Source organism: Onychostruthus taczanowskii, unplaced genomic scaffold (genome assembly GCF_017590055.1).
Source record: "Onychostruthus taczanowskii isolate IOZ18803 unplaced genomic scaffold, ASM1759005v1 scaffold5, whole genome shotgun sequence".
Lineage (NCBI taxonomy): Eukaryota > Metazoa > Chordata > Aves > Passeriformes > Passeridae > Onychostruthus > Onychostruthus taczanowskii.
Genome location: NW_024502568.1, coordinates 8,472,899 through 8,497,888, shown reverse-complemented (window position 1 = coordinate 8,497,888; position 24,990 = coordinate 8,472,899). Strand labels below are relative to the sequence as shown.

General features: G+C 40.9%; 1 protein-coding gene across 1 annotated transcript in view; it reads right to left on the bottom strand.

Annotated features, from left to right (window-relative positions):
• Window positions 1–683: 683 nt before the first annotated feature.
• SORCS3 (sortilin related VPS10 domain containing receptor 3) overlaps window positions 684–24,990 on the bottom strand; it is a 266,570-nt gene continuing 242,263 nt past the window's right edge. The window contains 9 exon segments of the mRNA XM_041415598.1: window positions 684–748; window positions 1,335–1,495; window positions 5,608–5,713; window positions 7,748–7,847; window positions 9,696–9,827; window positions 11,669–11,781; window positions 14,403–14,526; window positions 18,676–18,809; window positions 21,812–21,998. Of these exon segments, the coding sequence (XP_041271532.1) occupies window positions 684–748; window positions 1,335–1,495; window positions 5,608–5,713; window positions 7,748–7,847; window positions 9,696–9,827; window positions 11,669–11,781; window positions 14,403–14,526; window positions 18,676–18,809; window positions 21,812–21,998 (1,122 nt within the window).

The following is a 24,990-nucleotide window of genomic DNA, read 5'->3' as shown; positions in this document are numbered from 1 at the left end:
ATTCACATGCACAGGGTTCGGGCTGCATTCATAAACTCAGGCTCGCTCCTCCACTGCTTGTGGTGCTGTCCCCTCCAGCCACTCTGTGGTCCAAGGAACACTGACATGAGTGTTTGCTCCGATTTTGTCTTTTCCTTTCTCAGCAGTCAACAGTGCCAGAGGGTGACTGAAATGAAAAGCAATTAAAAGAGGCAAGATCCTGCAAAAAGCTGAGACATGCATGTCACTGGAAAGCGAGGGATGTTGGCATGTTGCAGAGCCTGGTCCAACAACCCAGTCTGAACCCTCTGGCAGGATGTAGCAGCTGATTCATGACTTATTCTGAAAAGGGCTGAAAAGGGACAATTTACTTATAACATGTTGCCTAAGGTACGACACCTATCTGTTGGATTTGAATACTTAATTGCCATTCTGTATGTAACAGGAAGCTGGCATTCAAATTTTATTGCACACTTGATCCATTCTTGCTTTTTATTTCTAATCTGATGTGTATTCTCTAAATATGAAGAACCCCTTCTATTTATGAATGCAGCCCTGGTAAACACGAAAAGCCCACCCCATTCCCTCTCAAATGATAATAATGACATATAACTCTTTTTTCATAATAATAATAATAATAATTATAACAATAATAATTACAAATAAAAATTCAGAAATGCTGTAGACCAAGTGGATTCTCAGTACTAAACACTAGTGCAGTTGGGGATTTCCTTTGTGCTTTCACTGTTGGCAATTGTTGAGATGCTTCCTGTGGAGGAGAAAATGGAGAAGAGAATCAGTGCAGTGGCTTCAACAGTTTGGTCTATATTGCTTCTCACTCTTTAGGATGTGGTAGTGTAAGTGTAAAGACAGAAAAGATGCTTAAACATAACACATTCTTTTATGTATTTGCAATAAGCAGGGAGCATGCAGAAAACCCAATTACTACAGCTCAGCTGACCAGCAGTAAACTCATTAAGCTATTAAGGACATATTTGCTTGTAATCACAGCACACCAACACTGTGAGCCTGGCTCAGCTGATTCTTCTGAAGGCGCAGGGAATTTGGCACTCCTCCACAAGAGAGGCAGGGTCATGAGCAGGAATAGGTGTGAGCCACAGCTATTACTAACTTCTTTATAGCTGCTGCTGGAGCCAGGTTCCTACCCTGGGAAAAGCTGAAAAGCTAGAAGAGAAACTCCATTATCCTGCTCCTGAGAGATATCTACTCCCTATCCCAGTGCCTCAGGGCTCTACTTTTACCCAGAGTCACAGTCACTGCCTCTCCTAATACCCAAAAGACCAAAGTCTTCACCCAGACTGTGAAACAAAACTCAGCAGAGGGTTGTCTCTCACCCATCACTCGTGTGTCCAGTTCTTTGTCCATCAGCTCCTCAGGGTCTGTGAACTCACTCAGGGTGATTTTGGGGGCATTTTCACTTTGGCTGACAGAGCCAATCATTTCCTGCTCCTTGTCATGCTGAACTTGGGCATAGATATTAATCCAAGGGATTTTCCTGCACAGAAAAGGAAAATGAGAAGTTATGGTTTGTAACACAGGGATCCTGAGCATGTCATTTATTAATGAGACAAACTAAGCTGAGACCAATACCAGACCAGTGATGCAAAGTATGAGCTCTTAGAAAGGTGAAAGTACCACACAGATGTTCCTCTCTGAAAGTGCCCTTAGCATCTACCAATTCCAAAAGCAGCCAAAGGTATTCCAAATCTCAGGCTGCTGTCTTCACATCATGTGCACAAAGTCTCCCTCAGCTGCAAACTTCAATGTTCTGCCCTTTTAAATGAGAAATTGTGCACACAGTGGACACTGCACCCAGCTCAGACAGCAGCAATTAACTAAGTACAATTGTCAGCTGTAATTGTCAACTCTCTCAGTATTTATTGTGTGATCAGGGTTGCATTGGAAACCAAAAGTAAAAATCAATTTGGCACTAGTATCAATGGAACAAAAAAATTGGTGGGCTTGTTGCTGCTGACAGGCCCACACTGACTCAGAAGAAATTGCCACATCTGAAAGAGTTATAAAGAATTTTTCCTGCCTCAAAGTCAGGAAGGATTTGGACCTCATAACACCCATCCAAAGTCCATTTGTTACCATTCCATTGCAAAAATCTGTTTGTCATGCTATGGATCATGCAAGTTTGCAGGGACTTATTTTTCCTTGCTGCTCAGGAAGCCAAGGAAGTGAAGGGATTATTTCTTCCTCCTTCTCCCAGGCAAAGTTACCTTGGCCTGCTAGAGTGATATCTTTGAGAGTCAGTCAGGTAGACAGATTATACAGGCCTAGACAGACAGGTAGTAATCCCTGGAGGAATGCAAGTTTAAATGAGAGACCTGAAAAGGAATGTGTTAAGCATCATGGGGGTTGCCAGGATTATCTGCGTTGCCTGTTGGAAGTTGACTGGTTTTTCCTAATGCTCTTAGAAAGCTCTCGTGCCATGCAGTTCACACTGCTCCAATAAGGAAAATTTGGAGAATATTTTGAGTTCCTTAAAGCACACAGGAGTGAGAGAGAAAGAAGATGTGTTCAAAAGAAGTAATATAAAATTCCATATTTTATATGATCAGCTTGATGCTGATCTATCTGCTGTTGGATATTTCAGAGACAGAAAGCAGTGGAAATTGCCTTCAGCTCCCATGAATTCAATAGATCTACGCTGATTTTACTCCATTGAAGTTCTGGCCTCAACCAGCTTGTGCTGTTGGCTTGATTTAGCATTCTGTTCTTAACCAGCATCAAGGCAGGACATATTTGGGATGTTTAGCAGCAGATGAGGAATCTCATGATCTTCTCCCTTTCTCCTACCTTCTAATATTTAAATATGCTGTAAATGCCACCAGAAGATATAGGAACTACACAGGAAATGAGTGAGAACTAATGCATTCCCATAGGATCTAAGTGCCCAGAACTTGTCTGGAGATGTATGACATGAGAACATGCCTGGAGAGAGCAGAAGACAGTTCTACATCCAAACAATGCAACAGCAGAGCAGTGATTGTCTCTGAACTTCATGTGGAAAGGTGAGAAAAGCTCTTTAGAATTGTGAGGCAGAGAGCCAAGGTACTTCAGAGAGTTAGGGAAAAAAGAAACTGAGATGGCTGTACATATGTGAATGCATACCCAAGTACCTAATCCTGCTGTGCCTGCCAGCACAGACACAGGGGGCCACAACCACATCACTCTGAGCACACACAAGCACTCTGTCCTGCACAGCTGTCCCAGGACACACACATGGACTGCCCCACAGCCCCACCACTGCTCAGCACTCATACACACACAGTATTGACTGATGTATGCTCAATCTTCCAGAAAATAAACAACTTTTTTACAGATTATTTCCATACTTTTTCCCTCTTCCTTCCTTTTCCACTGGGACCTCCTCAATAAGCATCTCTCTGGCAGCAGTGTTTAACATGCCTGCTGAGTCTATAAATTGATGGACTTGTAATAAGGAGTCTGTGTGCAAACCAGCAAAGCACCAAATCTATGAATTCGTAGAATTAAAAAATCATGTCAGCCTATGCTCTCCCATAACCTTTCCCAGTAAGCAGAAGTTCTATATTCAGGTTGGGACCACCATTAATCAGAGAAGTACACGTGGCTAATGGACCTCTGCATCACTGAGAGCCACAGGAAAGCCTTTGGGTTTGCTCCCCTTTTTCCATTAAGAATCATTGCATGCTTCACTTCTGCTCCACTGAGCGAGGGGTTTTAGACAGAGCTGAAAAGTTGCTTTCTGTTCTGAAAAATCAAGTTAAGAACACTCTGTGTATGACTTACCCTAAACTTTGTCAATTTGATCTGGGTTTTTCCCCTTTGGGACAGAGAGATAAGCCAGTTAATAAGCTTTTGGACTAAGCAAAACTGATGCTTTGACCACCTTCCTCCTCACTCCCAATTTGTCATACAATCAACTTTCAGACAGATTTTAACAAGGCAGGGTCTCCATAGCCCTAGAGCATAATAGAAGGCTGATGGCTGCTGTACTCAAAGCTCGGTGCTTAAGTAGTACAAGAGTCAGTTTTATGTGCTGTAGTAGCAAAAATGAGGCAGAGAGTGCCAGAGCAAAATGCATTAATCTCCTCACTGTTCTCTGGCAGCTGGAATATAAAGACCCTTCTTCAGATGCTAGTGGTAACCACAGCAGTGGTAACTGCTGACCACAGGGCCAAGGACATCAGGCCAAACCTAGGAAACCATCTCACCAAGACATAAGGGAAAGCATGTCTTATGCAGGGCTGTACCTACAGCTTGTCACATCTCCCAGGAAGACTTTGCCTTCCTCATCCTACATCTAGGTGTGAGAGTAATCATCAGCTTCCTCCCAAGCACACTATTAAATTGATGTCTTAAACAAATCCCATTCCCCTGGCTGTAGTCACCTCACAGAAGCAGAGGGGATTTCAGGCTGCAAAAAGAGGTCCTGCTGAAGGCTTTGAAATCTGCCTCTGAGCAGAGTTACACAAATGCTTTCCCTGGAAATTGTCCTGGGCCACTGAAGTCAGTGGGAGATTGATAACAGCAGTGTGCACAGGATCAACACTACAAGGAGTGCCACTCACTGATTAAGACAATCGTTAAAGCAAGATGTTAGCAAGGAGGGAAACTTCAAACCTGGAGATTAGGATAGGTGCTTGTCCTATCATATAATTTAATTTTGAATATTGTTTGCATCCCACTAGCATCCTTAGAGAATACTAGCCTTATCCTGCAGAGCAGAAAAGCTGGAGAAAGCAACATTTAGCTGGAATCTGGAAAAGTGCTAGTTTTTCATTTAGAGGAACTACTATGTCCAGAAAGTTTTATTTATTTAATTTTTAAGGCAGACTCGGCTTATGTTTCTAACACAATATTTGGCCACTGGTCAGGATCTAGGCACACAGACTATTTCATACTGTAAGTACTATACTGAATGCAAAGTTTCTCCTAAGGAGCTCCATCTGTCTAAAATATATCTTCATAAAGCAGGCCTTCAGCAAACAGGCCATTCTTATCACATATTTTGTTTTACAGCTAGCAGCAGGCAAGTGCCACAGGCCAGACCTGGTCCTGCCTGCTGTCTGGAAGCAAAAGGTTTATATTAACATCTGTCAAGGTAAATCTCAGCACATATTCCCAAAGGCATTTTGGTGCTTTACACAAATTTTTCTGGCTTTGAGTCTCCCAACTTTAACACAAACACACCTGTTCCTCTGCAAGATTAACCTATTCACTTTATAAGACACAAATGAGATGCTGCTGCACTAAGGCAGCTTGGCAGGTGGGCATAGACTGTGAAATCATCCATCGTGTGGTTTTTGACTAAGCTTGCTTTGTGTTTCTCAGTATTCAGTGAGCACAAAGGTTCCCATTTCTGGTCTGTGGTTTAAATACATCTGAAGCAGAAGATGATTTCTGAGCTCTTGGTGATGTTTTGGAGCACCAGCTTTGTGGTGAAACAGCAGTAGATGGTTTCCTCTGTAAGCAGCAGAAATAGGGAGCTGCATTCATTGAAGCCAAATGCCCAGCACAGCTCACTCTTCATTTGCAAATCTGGCACAGCTCTGCCTAGGTTTCCTGTAAACCACCCAGAGTCTCCTCCTCCCACCCCAAAGTTTTCCAACTTACCTCTTGAATTTGTAGATTAAAAAAACAGCCAAGCCCACAAACACCACTGACAACAACATCAGCATTGCTGAACTGCTGTGACCCGAGCTGGAATCCACAAGTGGTGCTGCAGGAGGAAAGGCAAAGCATCACACTTCAGGGATATTACAAGGCAACACATTAAGTACCAAGAGTTGAGTTCAACTCTGTCTTTGTCACATCTGCTTTATCCCTACTGCATGGTGCATGCTGGTTTTGGCAAGCCAAATCAGTAGGAAACAAATTGGTTGTCTTGTCCTTCAAGTCAAGGCCCTTTTTCAAGACAGTGCAGTCTAACATCCCTGAGTGAAAAGGCACAGCAAGCCACGCTCAGCTGAATGCCCAATCACTCCTGTATTAACTCTCTGGGCTATTACTTTTCAGGTTTTTCCAGGTACCAGAGTGGAAATGAATTTTATGAAGCATGGCTTAATACATATCTATTCCCCTTCAGAGAAGATACCTTAGAGCATCAATGAACAGCACAACTCCCATCTTCCAAGGATATTCATCTATCTCACGTGTGACAGGGACCTACTCTTGTGACAAGCATCAAGGTCCATCCTCATACAGGACCTTAGAGAATTTTAAATTGAGTCAGTTTTCATAATGTGGAGGAGCCCAAAGCAATAACAGTGGATTCAATCACACAATACATTATAATATTTTGGAGATTTTGATCCTTGACATTTTGTCTGGCTAAATTCAGTATATTCCTATACCTTGTTTATGCAGCTATTCCAAGAGCTCATCAGAGCACACCATCTTAATGGCCTGAGCACTGTGCTGAGATCAAGTGTCTGATGAGAAGTCTCTAATGATGCACAAATGATTATAAGTAGCAGCTGAGTGTTTCTCATTTTGCATAAATATTTGGCTTTGGTGTTTTACTATTCTCTATTCTTTTTCCGTCACTCTGAAGACAGGGACAAAGTCATGCAAATAGAGCCAGTTCTGATTTCACTGTCAAATTTCCAAGCCCAACAGTCTGATCTGCCAGTATTCTGCTGCTAATACTTCTGGCTCTTTTGTAGAAAAGACTGTCATTTCAAATCAAAACACTATGGAAATGGTCAAGAAACAAATGTAGTACCTGCACTGAGAGGGGGCAAGAATAGCTGCAAAATGTAATTTAAATGCAGTGCCTTGCTAGAACCAAGTCAGATTCTTGAGAATTCCAGCCACCTGGAGACCTCAGACATTGTATCACATTCCCAGTTTTGCAAATTAATCCATTTCAGGCTACTCCTATTAGCATCTGACTCGCATTCCAAAGGAGCAGTTAGAGAGTGAAGGTAAAAAGGCATTGCCTGTAGGAAAGGTCATGAGCCTTGATTTAGCCCAGCTTTTGGCTCTCTGAGAAGAAGCTGAAGTGTGTTATTGTGGGGTATGAATCCCAAACTTTCAGAGAGGCTATCAGCAAGGGCACTTGCACAAGATCCCACATTTCAGACAATTGCAAGGATAGTCATGAAAAGTAAGGGCAAAAATAAATCCATCACCTTCTTTGTAACCATCACTGTTTCATCAATAGCTGAGACCTTCACACTAGGCTGGTTTAAAGTAAAGGGATTAGCAAAGCTTAAATGGACTCTGCTACTTTGTGCAAAAATGGAGATAGGTAGCGTTGAAATTTAAGTTCTCATTTTTGGAAGTCAATATTCAGGCACATATTCCCTGTAAGAGACCTCAATCTTTTCCTGAATACTTTGCCCCTTTAAAGCTTCCTGGCTAGTCATAACAGTAACAAGCCCTTTGCTATAAGGATTTGATCCAACATTCATGAAACTTAGTAAGAGCCCACTGAATTCCACAGGTGCTCAATAAGGACTTAATAGAAGACCATTCACCTGGTTTTCTGAAACACTTGAAAAACACCAATGTACTTGTTAATTAAGCCACAGGGAACTCTTACAAGGTACTTTTTATACTTGTGCAAACTGGAGCATGAAGATGCCCCGATGGGTTGGTTTTAACACTTCCTGCTTCTACCAAAATGTCTCAACTGGCACATAGCCCAGTGCCACATGCCAAACTGTGAGTGCTCTGATGTAGACTGATTCCCATGGAGTTGTCTGAAGTCTCAGGAGAACCACAGCAGTGCCTTTGACTCCACACTCACCTAATGTTAACTGAGTAACATAGACAACCACTTCAACGCCAGGCTTCAGCTCAAACTGGACCAGGTTCTGGTTGAGAGCATTAAAAAGGATTTCTACTACCTGATGAAATAAGAAGAGATACAACAATTAAAGTATAGAAGATTGCAAAGTCTGAAGAACATTCAGGAATACACAAAGCCCATGAATAGTGGCTGACATCTCTTACTGGCTTCAGCAGGGCCCGAGGAAGTGGAGAGTAATGCACGCGTGCTTTAGGTGGAACTGGGTGTCATCCCATGTAAGTCTCTTTTACAGAACTTCTGAGACTCTCATTGTATGGTATTATATCTCTGGTGGGAAGCAAATCTAGAAGGTCTGCAATTTTGTTTTTCTTTTTTGGGGGCTATGAGAAGAAGAAAAATAACTAAAGACCTTTTCACCTTCCACAATATCCTTTGAGTGCGATCAAATGCATTTGGAAATCACTAACATATTGGCCTTTCATTGGTGGATAACAAAACTAAATTAGGCAGTCCAGACCTACATTTCTTTCTTCCCAATGATTCTGTTATGTAGTTTCTATTTAAATAGGCTGCTGGGGATGAGACCATCCAGTTTAGGTCAGTGGAAAATTTGCCATATTTGTCCTTCACTTAGAAAAGGAGCCTTGGACTGGGTGTACTGGAATTGCTGAGTTGGAGATCAGCAGCCCAGCTCTGATGTGTTATTTGGTTGCCCCAGAGCCTCAGTTTGTTAATGCCTGATCTCCATAGAGTAGTTCTGATGGACAGGGCACAGCTAATGAGTAGTTCTAATGACCTACTCTCCAGGCAGAGCTCCTCAAGCAGAAGGCAAGAACAAGTGCCAAAGAACAACTGAGAGAGCGCTAAAATGAGAGCACTAGTGCTTTAGGCCTCATAGTCAATTAGTCAGAAATCTAATTGAGATGTGAGCATAACACTGATACATGAAATATTGACACAACAGTTTGTTCAGAAGGAGTTTTAATACTTGTAGATCCTACTGTACAGGACAGAAATTACTCCAAGACCATCCCTCCAAAAAGCCTTTCAAGCCTTCCCACCTCAATGCATCTTTCCTGAACACTGACCACCATACATTTAAGAGACCAGCTTTAATAACTTCCTAGGACAAAGAAACTACTCTTCAGGGACTGACTTTATCAGTGGGTGACAAGAATTTCCACTGAATTCACCAGTCCTCTGAATAACTTAATGTTTGATCCAAACTTACAAGAGTTACTTGGCAATGGGCTCACACATAGTCTGCACACTGTAAAAATATTGCATGCAGGAACATTAGCTAGAGCCAAGCAGCCTTTCCAGCAGTACTTCACTCCTTTGCCTTTATAGACCTGATTTAATCACTTGGTAATTCTAACATGAAAGCTCCAGCAGCCTAGTGCTGTTGTTCTTTCCTTGCCTGCATATCACTGTTGCTATACATCACTGTAATTACCTATTTATCTAAATGGATGGATTTTGCAACTTCCAAATATAGTTTGCACAGGCTGTTCACTGCTGCAGAATAAAAAATAAAAATAAAAAAAAAAGAGGTCTTGTTGTGATGATCTATGAGCTGAAGAGTCTGATTTATTTTTAGTAAACCTCAGTATATTATCTTGCTACTTTGGCCTCCTTTTATTAGCATTCCTCCAGGGAGTAGAGGGAGTACATATTCAAGGTTCCTTTGGCCGTAACTACTGTATAAAGGACACTCCACTGATTTAGGAAGAATCTCTGCTAGTGGTAGACTGTGACATATCTCAGTGAGGTATTCCTGGTTTTTCTCTGAAAATAATTTTCTTTAATGCCATAAACTACACTGCCACAGTCCCAGATGCATCCATTTCCACCACACTTATTGTAAGTACTTCCAATGCTGTGCAGCTTCAGAAGCCCATCTGCAAACAATATGACAGGAATAAATGAATTCTTCTCTCCTTACTTGCTCCAGAGACGCCTCACTGCTTTTCCTCCTCTCTGTTGTGTTTTTGTGGGGCAGTATGAAGAGTTCAGCGGAAGTAGGCAGCCCAGGGAACACAGCTACCAGGATCTGTTCATCAGGGATACCAGTCACCTAGAAGAAAAGTAAAAAGAGGTCTCTAGATGTTATTTTGTTACTTATGTTTCCACTGACTTTCAGAAATGGTGTTCCCATCAAATTGTTATTTTCCAGTTTCACTGTAGGTGTTGTGGTCCTAATGAGCTGTTCTGCCTATTTGGTGGGTCAGAAACTAGCTTCTGCTAAAGGTGCTCTCTACTTCCTTTCCAGAAATGAATGTAGGCTTGACAACACCCCTGGGGTCAAAGATCTCAACCCAAACTCCAAACCTAGCATGTCTCCAGATCTGAATGTTCCATATAGTCCTTCTTGCTACAAAAGAATAACTGACCCAAAGTCAGATCCAGAGAGTTTGTCTCAGAGAAACCACTGGTAAATGTGCAACCAACAGGGCCAATATGATGAAAAGTGCCTGCAATCCCCTTCTACTTTGAGGTTACAGGGGTCCACGTTGGCCGTACATGAATAGCAATGTACCCAGAGGGAGACGTCAGTCCCAGGGCTGACCAGGAGGGCTGTGCTAGGAGCTGCTCAGTTTGCTGAACCAAGGCTCTCACAGCTGCCTTCAGCAAGACCTGCCCACTGGGGCTGCTTCCCTCTCTTCCCAAATCCAAGCCATGCATCCTCAGTAGGGCAGGAAGCCTCCCCTCCCTCAGAAATGCTCTGCCATGTGAGGTTCATTAGCTCCATTAGCTCTCTGCTCCTATCCCACCTCAAACTCCCTGGCCTCACAGCAGAGCAGAAATGTACCAATGGGGCCACCACCATTCCTGGTGGGATACACAAGCAACCACTTCTACCAGCTTTCTACTGTTCTGTAACCATTCGCAGTTACAAGCTAATTAATTATTTTTATCCTGCAAGCTTGACTCTTTTACTATAGTAAAAGGAAAAAACAGTTAAAAAAAATAAACTTCACATTTTTTCAGGATGCAAAAACAACCAAGGAAACTCTTACAACCTGTGAATTTTGAGTGGGCTGCAGATGAGAAAAGCTGAGCAGGAATGTACTTTCCCAGTAAAAATAATCAGCCTCCATTTCTAAGAACAGCTGTAGCTAAAGCAAAAAAACCCCAATGAGCTACATTTTTGGCAGAATGCCAAACCCATGAAAGCTTGTCTAAATCTAGCTCCTAATTTCACACAAAACTAAAGTCCCTGACTACTTGATATCATAAGTTATTCTGTCCCCTTTCCTGAAAGAATATGAGTACTAGTTTACATATTCTAATTAATCCCAAAGGAAGATTCTGTACCTTCCAACTACACAAGTTTCTCTTTATCCTGTATTTTAAAGGTAAGTTTATTTTCCTTCTGAATCCTCATTTTTTGCCCCAGTTGGAAAGGGAGCAGAGCTTCAAAATGTTCACCAGTTGCTGCACTTAGCTGCATGTGAAACTCCTGACTATCAGGAAAAGATAAAAATATCTTCCTCATGTATCCAGAATACTACAATGTCTATCTTCTGGGATGAAGTGGATCAGCTGTTTAACAACACTTACTAACACTAACCAAATGTTTGGAATAGAAAACAGTACATACTGTCATATCAACTTAGAAAAATAAGGATAATGATGATAGTATTACAATCTAGAATTTGCAAAATCCTCAGGGATATTAAAAGCTGAAAAGCACACAGAAATATTAATAAAAGTATTTGTAATGTTTCCACAAAATCAGCAATACAGATTGGCTCTGTAAAAAGATCCATAATATTAAGAAGCTTTTTATTGATTTTTAATGACAGTGCCATCACCGGTGCTGTGCTTACCCATTCTTTTGAGCTAGCATGTCAAAAAAGTGCATGTTTTAACAGCTTAGTCAATGTTAGTACAGACAAGGAAACAGACGCTCACCTGTGCTAGTGCTCTCTTGATGACTTTGCCAACATCTTGTCTCCATTCAGGGATGTCAGGGTTATGGTAATCCAAGTTGGGAGAAAATGACAGGAGCTGAGATTGGAAATATTCTGCAATAGAAAAAGTCTTTATGAGAAGATTAAATGGGCAGTGTTTAGTGTACAGACAAGGGTGCAGAAGACAACAGGAGGACCATAACTATCTTAAAGCAAGAGAGTGAGAAAAGGCTGAAGGAAGAAAAAGGCTGGCTAACACTAAGCAGGACAGAGAGCTTGCAAGGAAAGAATGCTTATAGTGGTACTTATAAAGGATGTTTTGATCTGTTGCCAGTTTCTGGCTTTCCCCAGAGAAATAGAAGTGAGAATGAGAGAGGTGAGAGGATCCTTTGTGATACCTTTGGGCTTTGTAATTTTGCCACTCAACTTCAGATTCTGCTCACAAGAAGGATGACCAGCAAATAAGGCAGCACCTGGCTGAAATTTGGAAGGTCTGTCTGTACAATTGCAGAGTGAACAATTGCTCTAAGTTATGTTTTCTGTTTACCCTCCTAGAGGGAAACCAGGAGTGGTTAACTCCCCAACAAAGGAGAACCCAGTGGTGGTAATGACTGGCTCATCAAGCAATGGCTATTGACAGAACACCTTGAAGTTCTGTCCTGACTGAATGACTGCTGGGAGGAAGAAAAGCATCCTAGACTTAAAATACAGAATGATTTTAAATTTTTCTCCAATTCCAACTCTCCCTGCTGGTCTCACCAAAGACCAAGTCTGGAGTCCTTATGGCATCTGTGCACAAGGGATTTGGGCCAGTGGAGGCAAAGATCCAGGATGGGAACCACACTCTTATGAAAGTTTTCAGTGTAAAAGATTCTCCTTTCTGATTTTGGAGATGTTCTGTGCCTCACCTTGAAGCAACTGATCTCCAGACACTTCAAATAAGTACCATTAATCATTTGTAAGAAGGCACTACTTTTAGATCAAGATAAACCTGCCAGAGTATAAATGAGGAAATCCACAGAAAAGCAGGGATGTGCCAGCACACCATTTATGAGGCATCTTTTGCAAGAACTGTTATTTTTTTTTTTAGACGGTGCAATATATTTTTAAATAAAACAAGTATCAAAGAGCACAGGGAAAGTCTCCCAGGTTCTGAAGGTTTAACCCAGAGTCAGATATATAAAGTCTTTGACTTTTGAGCCCTTAGTTCCATGTCCAATTTATTTTTTGAGCAAATTCTTTTCTGTTAATCTCAAATTAAGGATATACCTGACTATATCTCCTCAACTGATAACACCAGAAATCCATGCCTAGATTATGGCCTAGACCCATAATCACTTGACTCAGGACACAGATGAGGATACAAGTTTATCAGAGGACATGTTTACTAAAGGCATCACTCATTTATTCAGACTTGAACTCACCACCAGACTGAGGGGCTGGAAGGACTTCTTCCTTAGACCAGGTCAGTCTGCAGCACAGCACTGGATAGGACTATTTGGACTGGATCAAATGGGTTCATTTCTCTTTGTGATAGAACCCAAAACTTGGATCTTCTGAACATAATGGCAAAATTTTTTCCAAGGTGTTTAAAAACAGAGTGAGGAGCTACTGGGGCTAAAGATCAAGATCACCTGTGGATATCACTCTTAAACATATTTGATTCAGGTTTATTCCAGAAACTAATGGAAGGATGGAAATTTCCAAGAAGTAAACGCTGCATTTTGCAGTGCTCAAAATTATGAAGTAGAAGGTTCCTAATATTTGATAATAGCAAGTCAAGTTATTACTAAATCACATTAACAAATTATTAAAGGCTATTGAATTTCATGGCCAGACAATCAATAAATATCTATTTAGCTGCTATTAAATCTGAGTATACAGTGGGACATTTATTTGTATTTAATTACTGCAATAAGACACACACAGTGCAAATACACATTGCTGAGCTTCAAATTAGCCCAAGTTATTTGAAACCCAGGTTTCTCAATAAATCTTGAAGTCCAAAGAAAAGCTTGCTCTCAAATGCTGAATGCCAAAAACTGGATAATGAAAACAAAGACTGGGCCAGGGGGGAAATTGTTCTAGAAGTCCTGGTCAAAGCTGCTGAGAGAGCCCTTTCACCCAGGATTTATCAAGCCCCAAACAGGGTTTCTGTTGTCTGTCAAAGGGTGCTTTTTGAAGCCCATGACATGCCCATATGGCAAGAACATTCCAAACATTACCCATGGGTAAGTCCAGTGGGCATACTCAGACCTCCAGCTGTGACAGGAAAGATGGGCAGTGATACCAACAACAGAGTCCTTTCTGTCCTCTTTTCCAGACGCTTCCTGACCCCTGTCATTTGTACAGTCGTTGACAGAGACACCAGTTGCATTCAGATCACCTTAGTCATGCACTGTGACTATTTCTTTCCACAGCTGGGAAGATGAAGGAATGCAGTCTGGTTCAAGTTTTTTTTATTTCTGGCAGTTCCCTGTCTGGGTGTACAGACAGATGAACAAGCACAGAAGACACCAGCCACCTTATTAATGCTGAGACTGTAATTTTCATTAGCTGCACCATTCTATTAACTTCTGTATTTTGTCATCATGACATATCTGAGCTACTCTGTCATCAGAGGTTTGTCTTCAGAGGTTCCTCCAGGCATTACCAAGTTCCTAGAGTTATTCTGGATCAGCAATGACTGTCTGCCCTTCACCCCCTGAGATGCGACTGCAAAAGGCTGAGGGTACCATGCACTGCGATCTCCTTGGTGTCCTGGATGAGGGTGTTGCCCCCAGCAACCTGCACAGTGACAGTGTTCATCCCCTCCACAGTGAACATGTACGAGATGCTGCTCTCCAAGGTGATGAGGGGCTGTAGGAGGCAAACACAAATGACAAAATCAGGGTGAGATTAACTCAAGATCACAACATGCACCTGATTAATCCACCAGGCAACAGCCTTGGTCCATGATACAGGTGTGGTGCTGCCAGTTTGCATGTCCTGCTAAGGCCCAAATCCTGTGAGCAGTGTCCCACAGACAGAGCTTTCTCTCATTTCAGTAAATATTTTCTGAAATATTCTTCCATTGAACTGCAACTCATTATTGTATGGACTCCTCAGCAGACCACAGTCAGCAGTTGCAGAATTAGTGCACTAGAATGCAGCATTGTACACACACAACCAGCTCAGCTGCTATATTTGCTGTACAAAACCCAACCTCATATTGAAAATAAACCAAAGATGCAGATGCTTCTTCAAACAATCCATATTGTTCAGATTCAGGGCCAGCCTTTGCTTTTATGAGCACAAATCCATTTATCTCTCACAGAGCAACACTGCTCAGGTCAGAGTGAGGACATCCAGCATTGCCCTGTCCATGCTGTGAGTTTGTAAGCAAGCTGCAGCCACAAGCTGGCAAGCTGTGCTAACTAGGCTGAAAGCATGGCATAATTCCTGCTGACAACTGAATGTGGCTGTGGAAGGGATCCACCCTGGAGCAGCCCATGGGAAGGGCCCACATTGAAGAAATCAATGGAAAACTGTCTCCCATGGGAGGCACTCCCTCCCAAAAGCAGGGGAAGAGTGGAAGGCGTCTTCCCCCTGAGGAGGAAGCATTGCAAGAGACAACACATAATGAACTGATTACAACCCCCATTCCCTGTCTCCCTGCACTGCTGGCAAAGGATGAGGCAGAGAATTCAGGAGTGAAATTGAGCCTGTGAAGAAAGGAGAGATGTGGGAAGGTGATTTAAGATTTGGTTTTATTTCTCATTATTTGATTTGACTGATAATAAATTACACTAATATCATAAAGTCAAGGCTGTTTTGTTTCTTAATTGTAATTAGTGGCATTTCTCTGTCATTATTGTGACCTGATTTTGTTATATTTTATGTATCCTGCCCATGGGAGGAGGGGAGTGATAAACTGGCTTTAGTGGGCAGCTGGTGTCTAAACAGGGTCAACACACCTCAACTGAAAATCAAAGGCTCAGCCTTCACCGTGCCACTGATCTGACAGCTGGTCTACAGAAATAACTCTTTATTTAGAGAAACTACAAAAATGGAAACATTTCCACTGCAAAAAACAGAGGTCTAAGAGAACAGATAAAGCCATTGTACCATTGCTGTTGTCCCTTCACTGTACTTCCAGTTGGTTTTCAAAGGAAAACTTCCTAATTTCACCTTCCAGCTCTCACACTTTATCTCATCATGCTGCCAGCCTGACTGCACTTCACAACAGTGGTCACAAATGCCATTTTCATAGCCAAATCAAAATTTCCACCTGCACAGGCCAGACCTGCAAACACATTTCTCTCTCTCTAGAACACCACCTTCCTTAGACCCCCTCATCCATGAGCTGAAAAAGCAGCAAAAAACAAAAAGTCTTATCACATGGCACACACAGTCCAAGGGCACCAGCTCGTGCCAGCCCTGGAGGCCCAGCTAACATTTACTGAGATATACACAGACCCTGGAGAAGCTGAATGGGCCTCTGTCAAACTGCAGTGATATCAGCAATCCTCCTGGAGGTTACAGGTTGTGGTTCTGTGCAACGGCAGATAAGAGGATGCAGTCTGGCCTTTAAAATTACATTTTTTTCTTTTTGTATATGTGTATGCTGGACATTCCATTATCATGGATGATTTCACTTCCATCATGGAGTTTTAACATTCAGCCAACTCCTTAATTTTAATTCAAGAATCAAGACCTGGAAACTAACTCTAAATTAAATCAAGTAGTTTAAGGTTCATTTGCTCAAGCCTATTAGACAGCTGGATACATATATTAAACTGGACCTGTGTTAATCCAGGCAAATTGGCCTTTGGGCATACTGCAAAATCCATAACAGTAGAAATTTAGTAGCGGAGTTTCTGCAGGGTGGGCAGAGCAATAGAGGAGTCTCAGCCAGGTCATTTTTGTCTAAGACAATATTCTCCTGTGCAGCAGCACAGAGAGTGAGACTGCAAGTGACACGAGACACATCTGGTTCTGCCTGGGATGGCTACGGGCTGAACAGGAAAAGAAGTTGCAATCCCTCAGCATGGAACAAAAACCTATCATCTAATAGTACCAGTCACAATATTACACACCTCATCCTTTAATTCAGAGTCCCCATCTTTCACCTCTACTCAGAACCACCATAGTTTACTCATGAGTGGGCACTGAGAAGGATCTGACATACACCTTAAACATCCCAGGAGGAATTTTGATGTGATACAGACTGCTGTTCTGACAAAAGGTGGCTGATACAGTTACATCTATATCTCTTGGCATACTTCTGTCAGAGTTGTAGTACATTCCATGAGGTATCTGGAAATAACGCTTTGCAAAGACTGAACAGTGCTCTGGGTCTGAGATTCAGACACAGGTAAGGGGCACCATGTTTACTCTTCCATATTTCAGCAATGAGTACAATCATGCCAAGGTGTCAAAGGATCAGCTACTCCTTGTTCAGCTATGTCCAAAGTACCCATCCCAAATACATCCACATCTGCTTGTACTCGCTACCTACAGGCCTGAAATTTAAACTAGAAGATGAAACAGATCATATTTCCAACCCAGAAGCAAGCACTGTGAGAACTGCATGGAAATCTTCAGCAAACACCATTGCTTTGCAGTACCTTTTCTAGATTGCTTTCTATTTCAAAAAATCTTTCTTAAGGCCCAATCAACTTATATAGTAAGGACAAAAACAATGGCAGGAAAACTCTACACTGGAGGGCTTAAGCAGATGATCAAGTTACCAGTACCTAAATTATCTCTGATGTACTTTAATGGTTCTCCATGTGTGAGCACTGAGCCAAAAATATTAACTGTAACATGATTTTGCATCCCTGCATTTCAATGCAGTATAAACTGTGTGGAATTACCTGGTACTTGCCATGGACTGGATGTGCATATGTGGGTGGTTGCCATAGTTCAGCTAGGGCACTGTAACTTGGCAAGTTACAGTAAATGGCTTTTGGTCCTGAGTTCTTCCACTGCCTCAACTATGCTTCCACAAAAATCATCAAGTTCTTACAGTGAACTTCCTAACTGGATATAAAATCCCAGTAGAAGCAGCACTTAATGTTTTTATTTTGCCTCTACTGATATTGTTGGTGGCTAGGGTAAGAGGTTAAAATTAAGCAGCTTTTCAAAGAGAACACAAAATACTTGTGTGCCAGTTTTTTATCTCAAGCTCCATATTTCATGTAAAATCCCCTTTTCTTTCTTCTGCAATCTCACCTCAGTGCACACCTTCAATTGCAAATGTAGATAGTGACATGTTTTAAACTGCTTTTGTAAATAACAGCAGAAACTACATTGTGAAATTAACAGCTGTACATTTCACAACTGTAAGAATGGAGAACAGTGCCTGTCTCACTCCTAAAGTCCACAATAAAAACTGTAGCTAATAGGCAATGCTGCTCTCTCTATTTGAAAGCATGACACTAACTTGTATTTTCACTTATTTTAACTATTGCTAAAAAAGCTCCTTATAATACATACAGTTACAATACACATAATTTGAAAATTCACTACAAAGAAGTCTCATCCCCCTCTCTAACACAGGCAGACTCTTCAGCTTGAAATTCTAGATACACCTGTTTATCTGAACACCAAGAGCTTTAAAGTACTGTGCTGGAATGCAGCATTATGTACTGCACAGTGGCACATAATGGAAACCCCCCTGGTTATTTGAACACCAGCAGTTTTTAAACACTGTGTTGAAAGCCAGCATTATTCCACATATAGTTCAGTTAAGTTGCAAGTGAACACTGGTAATAACAGTGGTCTTCAAATCTCAGTAGGGCTGATAACAACCAGATGGAGAAAGTAATAGCTCCTAAGAACAACACAAGACAGAAGGAAATAAATTCACAAAGGTTGAAGTTCAGATAATGACAACCCTCTTCAGCCAAGTTAAAAACTAAAACACAAAACAGACAAAGGCAAGAAGTTTTTATTACAGCTGAGAGAGTTCCCTGACTGTTGTGACAAGCTTAGGAAAAAAAATGAACCAAAGAGTGACTGTACCTTGGTGCTGTTGCCAAACCACCAGAAGTAGGTAAGTGTGCCTGCCTGGCTGGGCCAAACTACTGCAGTAATGTTGACATCCTTATTTCTGATGGCAACAAAGGGAACACTCAGATGGACGTGCTCCACTGGACCTGTGGGAAGAGAACTCATTATTAAAGGCTTTGAGTTAAATCCTCCCTGCACAGTTGTGAACAGCAAGGATTTTTCTTTTAAATAAATCAAAAGTCCTGTGTCAGCAGTGACAGTCCAGTGACAGTCTATTTATATTTTAGAAATAAATGAGAATTTCAGCAGTCAATGAACAACAGAAAAAGATAATCAAATTTGAAAATACTTCCCCCCCACCCCATTATGTACATTTTCCATAGTGCTAATTTCCAGAGAGGGGCATTGCTGTGTTTAGAAGAATTTTTTAAATGCATTTGGAAGAAAAACAATGAACTGGCTTTGCATTATATAGTGAAGTTGCTATTGAAAGCCATAAGGATAGGAGACAAGAAAGGGATAGGACACAAGAAAGGGATAGGACTCAAGTAAGAAAGAATTTTTTCTTGAAAATATAGTCACTGAGCTACTAGGATTTGTGGGGAAATCATTTTAGCCAAGATGGCTTAAATCTGGTTATATAAGAGTCATTTATGACTTTATTAAATACCCCAAACAGTTTTTTAAAAGGTCTCCAAAATAAAGACTCATGATTTTGGAAATCCTTGGTATCTTTTTGACTTAGACTTGACCTTGGGAAGTCTTTGGGGAGTCAGTTGCCCCTAGAAAACATCAGGAACCACTTGAAAGATGTGTGCATTGGCATAACAAAGCATGTAATTGTCAGGAGTACTTGATTCTGAAAGACTTAAAAAATAACAAAGTACCAATGCAAAGTTGTATGTAATAAATGCAAATGCCCAGAATAAATCCAGGGCATGAAGCCCTGAATTCAGAAGGCAGATCCTCTCTAGAAAAAACAACATGTGTAAAAAATACTGAGGTTTTATTTGATAGTTTGTTCAAAGCTTCTCCTATCTCCATTGTTTTTCTTCTTGTTTATCTTTTGGTTTTGCTGGTACTGAATTTCAGCTGATAACTGCTGCCCATCAGACAGTGTTACTTTCTGGGTAGTACCTTTAAAACACAGCAAACTGACAGACTATCCCTGTGAGATGGAAAGGACAAAATAAGAAAAGTCATAATCTTTTCTTTTTTTGTTAGACATTCATTGTGGGAAGCAGGAAATGTGGTGATTTTAACTGAGACAATCCTCTTGTGTTACCTCTCAACACGAAATGGGGACATTAATCAGTTCTCCATCTACTTCAATTACAAAGATCGGAAAGTAAGAGCTTCTACCACTGGAACACAGAGCTCCAAGTACAAAAGGACCCTATTCTTGCTTCTGGCACCTTAAAACTTGATCCTTTTTTTTCCCCCTTTTCCCAAGAGATCTCTATCAGCAAGTCACTCCTGAACTCTGACCACAGGAAGTACTCTGGGTTTGCAACAACAGCAGGTTCCCCTAAATATTTTGTGGTGGTGCATGTAAGAGGAAAAACACTAATATCTTTGCTTCCTTTAAATATCAAGTTAAGCAGCTTGTCAGCAGATTCCAGAAAGCTGAAAAGTTAACTGGCTGCTAATAAACCTGCAGGGTAGAAAATTAATGTTGCTTGAGGCCAAGGAGCCTTTTCTTCTCTCTCTTTTTTTATTTATTTTTTTTTTTTAGCACAGGAACCCAGTACCAGAGTGATTGTATAGTAAGAATGATTCTCAGGCATATTTGTCTGTATATTTGAACTTCAAGGTCAAACCTCCTATATTGGCCAGTGCTCCCACTTATTAAAAGTTTAGTATTGAGGTGTCATCTTATTTCAGCCTCAGCATGAATGTAAGTGCTTGCAAAATATTTCCCCAGAGATAATGATAATAAATTGGTTACCTAAGAATGCTATAAAAGTCAAAGGAGAGATCTGAAAGGTTGATGTAAAAAAGGGTGGAGCAGCAAAACCAGGCCAAGGAACTGTCGCTTATTGCATTCTGTTTTAAAATCCTCACCATGAAAAAGTAGTTCCTTTGAGAAAAATCAGATAATCCATACAAATCTGCTTGTTATTACCAGGTAACCATCACTTTTGTCAGCTAATGGCCCAAGGTGAAGGAAAAAACAGTTAATGCTCTAATAACAGGTTGTTAAGTGCAGCCATGATTGACTTTGAGGGAATTATGAGCATAATAAAAGCTTCAAGGAACATTTATTCCTTCATACAGGGAGCTGGAAATTAAAATGGAGAAAAAGTTCTTGAGTTTTGGAAATTTCTAATTTGCTTCCTTTCAGCAGAAAAGCTCAAGCAAAAGGCAGGATGCAAGACATTCTGACAAGTAAAGAGGGAAGGCAGACAAGACTATGATCACCATTATGGGCAAAATTAATGGGGTGCATCTGAACACAGAAGATCTAATAGTCTAAGAGTAGATCAAAGAACTGGGCTCTTTTTGGTCTCATCCTACATTCCACACACTCTGCTCTCTCCTGTGGCTTTGGGAAGTTAACTCAGAGCTCTATATTTGAGTTTGCTCATGTGTCAGCAGGAGAGAAATTGCATTGATCTACCAAACAGGACAGAAACATCAGGGATGCACGTCAAACACATGAAATGTGAAAAGCAGCACATTAGCCCTCAGTACATTCATATCTCAGGAAGCACGCTCAGCACAATGCTTCTATTTCATTAAATTAGCACTGTAAATGCTGAAATTCTGAATAAGTGACTCAAAATTTAGTAGTTTAATCTAATTCTCTTAGAATTAAACATGTATTGAAAAGACACATTTGGACTTTGTTTCATAAGCTGCTTGGTCTCTGACCCTTTCAGAAAGCCCAGTAGACATTTTCAAACTTTTCTCCATAACTCTCAGAACTGCAAATACACTTGTTTTTAAAAAAAAAAAACCCTTCCTTTCCCTTCATTCAATAAAGTCTGTTTAACAAGTTAGAGGAGCATCTAGAAGCCCAAGCCTTTGGAAGAGCATGAGCTTCACATTGTGGGTTTGCACCTATTCTTGGGCCCCACTGAAGCTGCAGGGACGTTGAGTGAGGTCAGATTTTGGCCCAGGGAATCTGGCAGGTGGAAGTACTCACAGACCACATGCAGGAACAGGACAGCAGTGTCTGAACCCAGGCTGTTCTCTGCATACGCCGTCACCTGGAAGATTCCAGCACTCTTATACACATGCCGGATGCCATCCTCCACAGGGCTGAAATTGGCATAGGACACTGCAATGCCATCTCCAAAATCAAGCTGGATATTTGTCCTTTGGAGATCACCCTGCAACAGAGAAGGCTGGAATAGGAAACTGGACTGATATAAAAGGATTTATATTACCTTCCATCTCAGTTCCATTTCATTAGCATGGATACAGAGTAGTAACTTTTCAAAAAAAGCCGAGCTTTGTTCTGTCATTCCCTAAGGTGGCCAGACACAGACAGCAAAAGACCAATACCTCATCCTAAAGTAGCTAAAACAGGTGACATGAATCATCTCTTGCAAATATCCACCCTTGATTATACAGAGTTTAGAAGACCAGTTTCATCTAGACATGAAGCTTCAGCATGGATGAATTTATCCAGGGTGAGTCCCACGTCGAGGACTGACAGACTTTTTGTCTCATGTCAGTCAACACAGAGACAGGGCCTGGATACACAGGAGAATGAAGCAGATGATGAGAAAATCTCTTCTAGGATTACTGTCAATGACAGTTATTAAATGAAGGAGGGAAAAACGGACAAGAAATTCCAGCACCACAGGTATTGTCTGGAGACAGAAGTTGCACTATTTTAGTTTAAATCATGCTTTAAATCACTGTAGTTGAACTGTAGAAGTGTCTGTTATTTTGGTTTCTCAGAGCCTTATTTTATACTTGCCCCCAGCTGACTAATGTAACACAAAACAAGGCTAATTTCAACAAAGCTAAAGCCCACTCCAGTGATTTCACTAAACTGAAATAAAACTACAACTCAGATTCAATTTCTCTAGCTTTAGCTTTCTGCATAAATATGTGTTTTGCCAAGTAATTTCCTTTCATAGAAGATCTGCACTGTATTCACTGGGGGTGAAGAAGATACCACTACATTTTGGAGATATTCCTAGCCCTGAAGGGCTGAAGTCAATCCCTACATATACTGAGGACGTGATCTGAAAGTTTTTAAAAAAATATTAAATTTCTGTTCATAAATTTACCTTATTTTAATGGGAAATTCAGAAATATTTTACAGTCGTCTCATAAATCTCATTATAGCAGTAAATGCATAGGGAGAACATACAGGAAGCCAGACCACAATGAAGCAGGTCCCACGTGTAGAAAATCAGGACCTTAGCAGCTCTCACTGAATTTATCCTCCTCATACACTATACCTGCATGAAGAAATCAGAGGGCAGGAAGGGTATTTTTCAGATACCAATTTACTTTGAGTATATACTTGGAGTCTTCACACAGTCATACAGTCAGGATTATTGCATGTAGTTTTGAAATATGGGTATTTGATTATATATGTTAGATCTCTCTTCCTCCTTGCTCCATCATTCCCATCCCAGGGAGCCAGGGGAGTTTTGGCTATTGACTTGATCAGGGTGCCATTTTCACCTCTGCCCTCCTTGGACATTAAAACTTCAGTATAAACCAAAGAGCAATCAGAAAGGACTAAAGCAGTACTGACACTAAAACTACCTATTATATTGAGTAGTCAATAACATTCTTTAGACAGAGAGTTTTTAAAGTCACCCTAAAAAATTCTCTAGCAGGAGCAAAATTACACTCTTGAGATATTCAGTTATTTGATAGAAAGGCTCCCACAGCTTGTTAAACCTTTCAAACCACTTCTCAAGTGAATGCACTAAGACCCCAAGTCCATCTCATATGGAAGATCTGAACAAAGGATAAAAATTTGATCTGGGCTGGATTCATCACTGATGACCTCAGGCTGAAATCTCTTGCACCAGTCATGGCAGCTCATCTCCCTTGCCTGACAATTCTCTTTTCTATTTCCTTCTTGCTTCTCCAATATGATTCTATCTGAAATGAGACTGTTTCACGCAGAGAAGCAGGAACAGATTTTTCTTTACTAAACAGTGGCAGATGATCTTTTCACCCAATTATGAGCTAGGTCTTCAATGCAAAGGCTGCCCTTCACACTAATCATGTTTTCTTTCTCCTCTTCATACCCATGTATCCAGTACATAAAATACTAATCCAAGCATGCTAGTCCCAGACAAAGATGTCAGATATTCTGGGATTTATAAATATAAATGAAAATAGAAGGGAAGTGGAGGTTGCTTTAAGCCCCATAAATAACTGAAAGGGAACAAGGTATGGGCTGTCACAAAGATTGGCTCCGAGTACAGAAATCAGGGAACAGACATGATCAAGAACACAACTCCACAACAACTATTTGACAGTCTAGTATTTCTTTGTGATCAAAAACCAACTCAGATTAAAAAAAAGTCTAATAAGGTTCTTATCTCCTCATGTTCCCTTGCATATATAAGTCCAAATCTCAGTCCAGCCCCATATTCCTGAAAACACAGAAAAACCATCAGTCATTCTGCATTTATTTGTCTGCAGTCATTGCCACACATGTATTCCTAATACCATTGGAAAGAATCCTACTAAAGTTAATTCTATAAATCCTGAGAAATTCAGTTTTTGATTGACTAGGATCAAGTCTTCATTTCATCACTGAACGCCTAAAGGTCAGTCACCTCCATATATTGAGGATGTGCACTAGAAGGCAGCAAAGAACTGTTGGCTCATCAGGGCAAGTCCAACACAGCTGAATGGAGACCACAGAGATGTATCCACAGGAGGGCTGGTCAGGCTGCTCTTTGGCTCAGAAAGGAAGTGTAAACTTAGGTACAAAACTACCACCAGTAAAGAGACTGACCAGAAAAGGTGGAGGAAGCCAGGAATTAATCTGTATGGCAGCAAAGTAATAATTAAGACCTCTACAGAAATTATTTCTTCCAAGTTATAAGGAAATCTTTGGTAACAATTCTTCTCAGGTTCACACTAAACGACTGGAATACCTTTGTCCAAAATTTCAGCGTTCCTTTTATTTTCTTCTTGAAATTCTATTATTTTAAGAAACAAACTCAACACACAATTTTCTGTGGAATAACCTGTTCACCTACAGAGACATGTTCCAAAGATCCTCTTCCCTTAGAAAAAATAAAAGGTTGTTCCAATGAAATGTTTTTCTAACTACCATTATTTTTCAACAACAGACACAAGAGTGAGCGCCCTCACATATTAATTCAGCTGCCT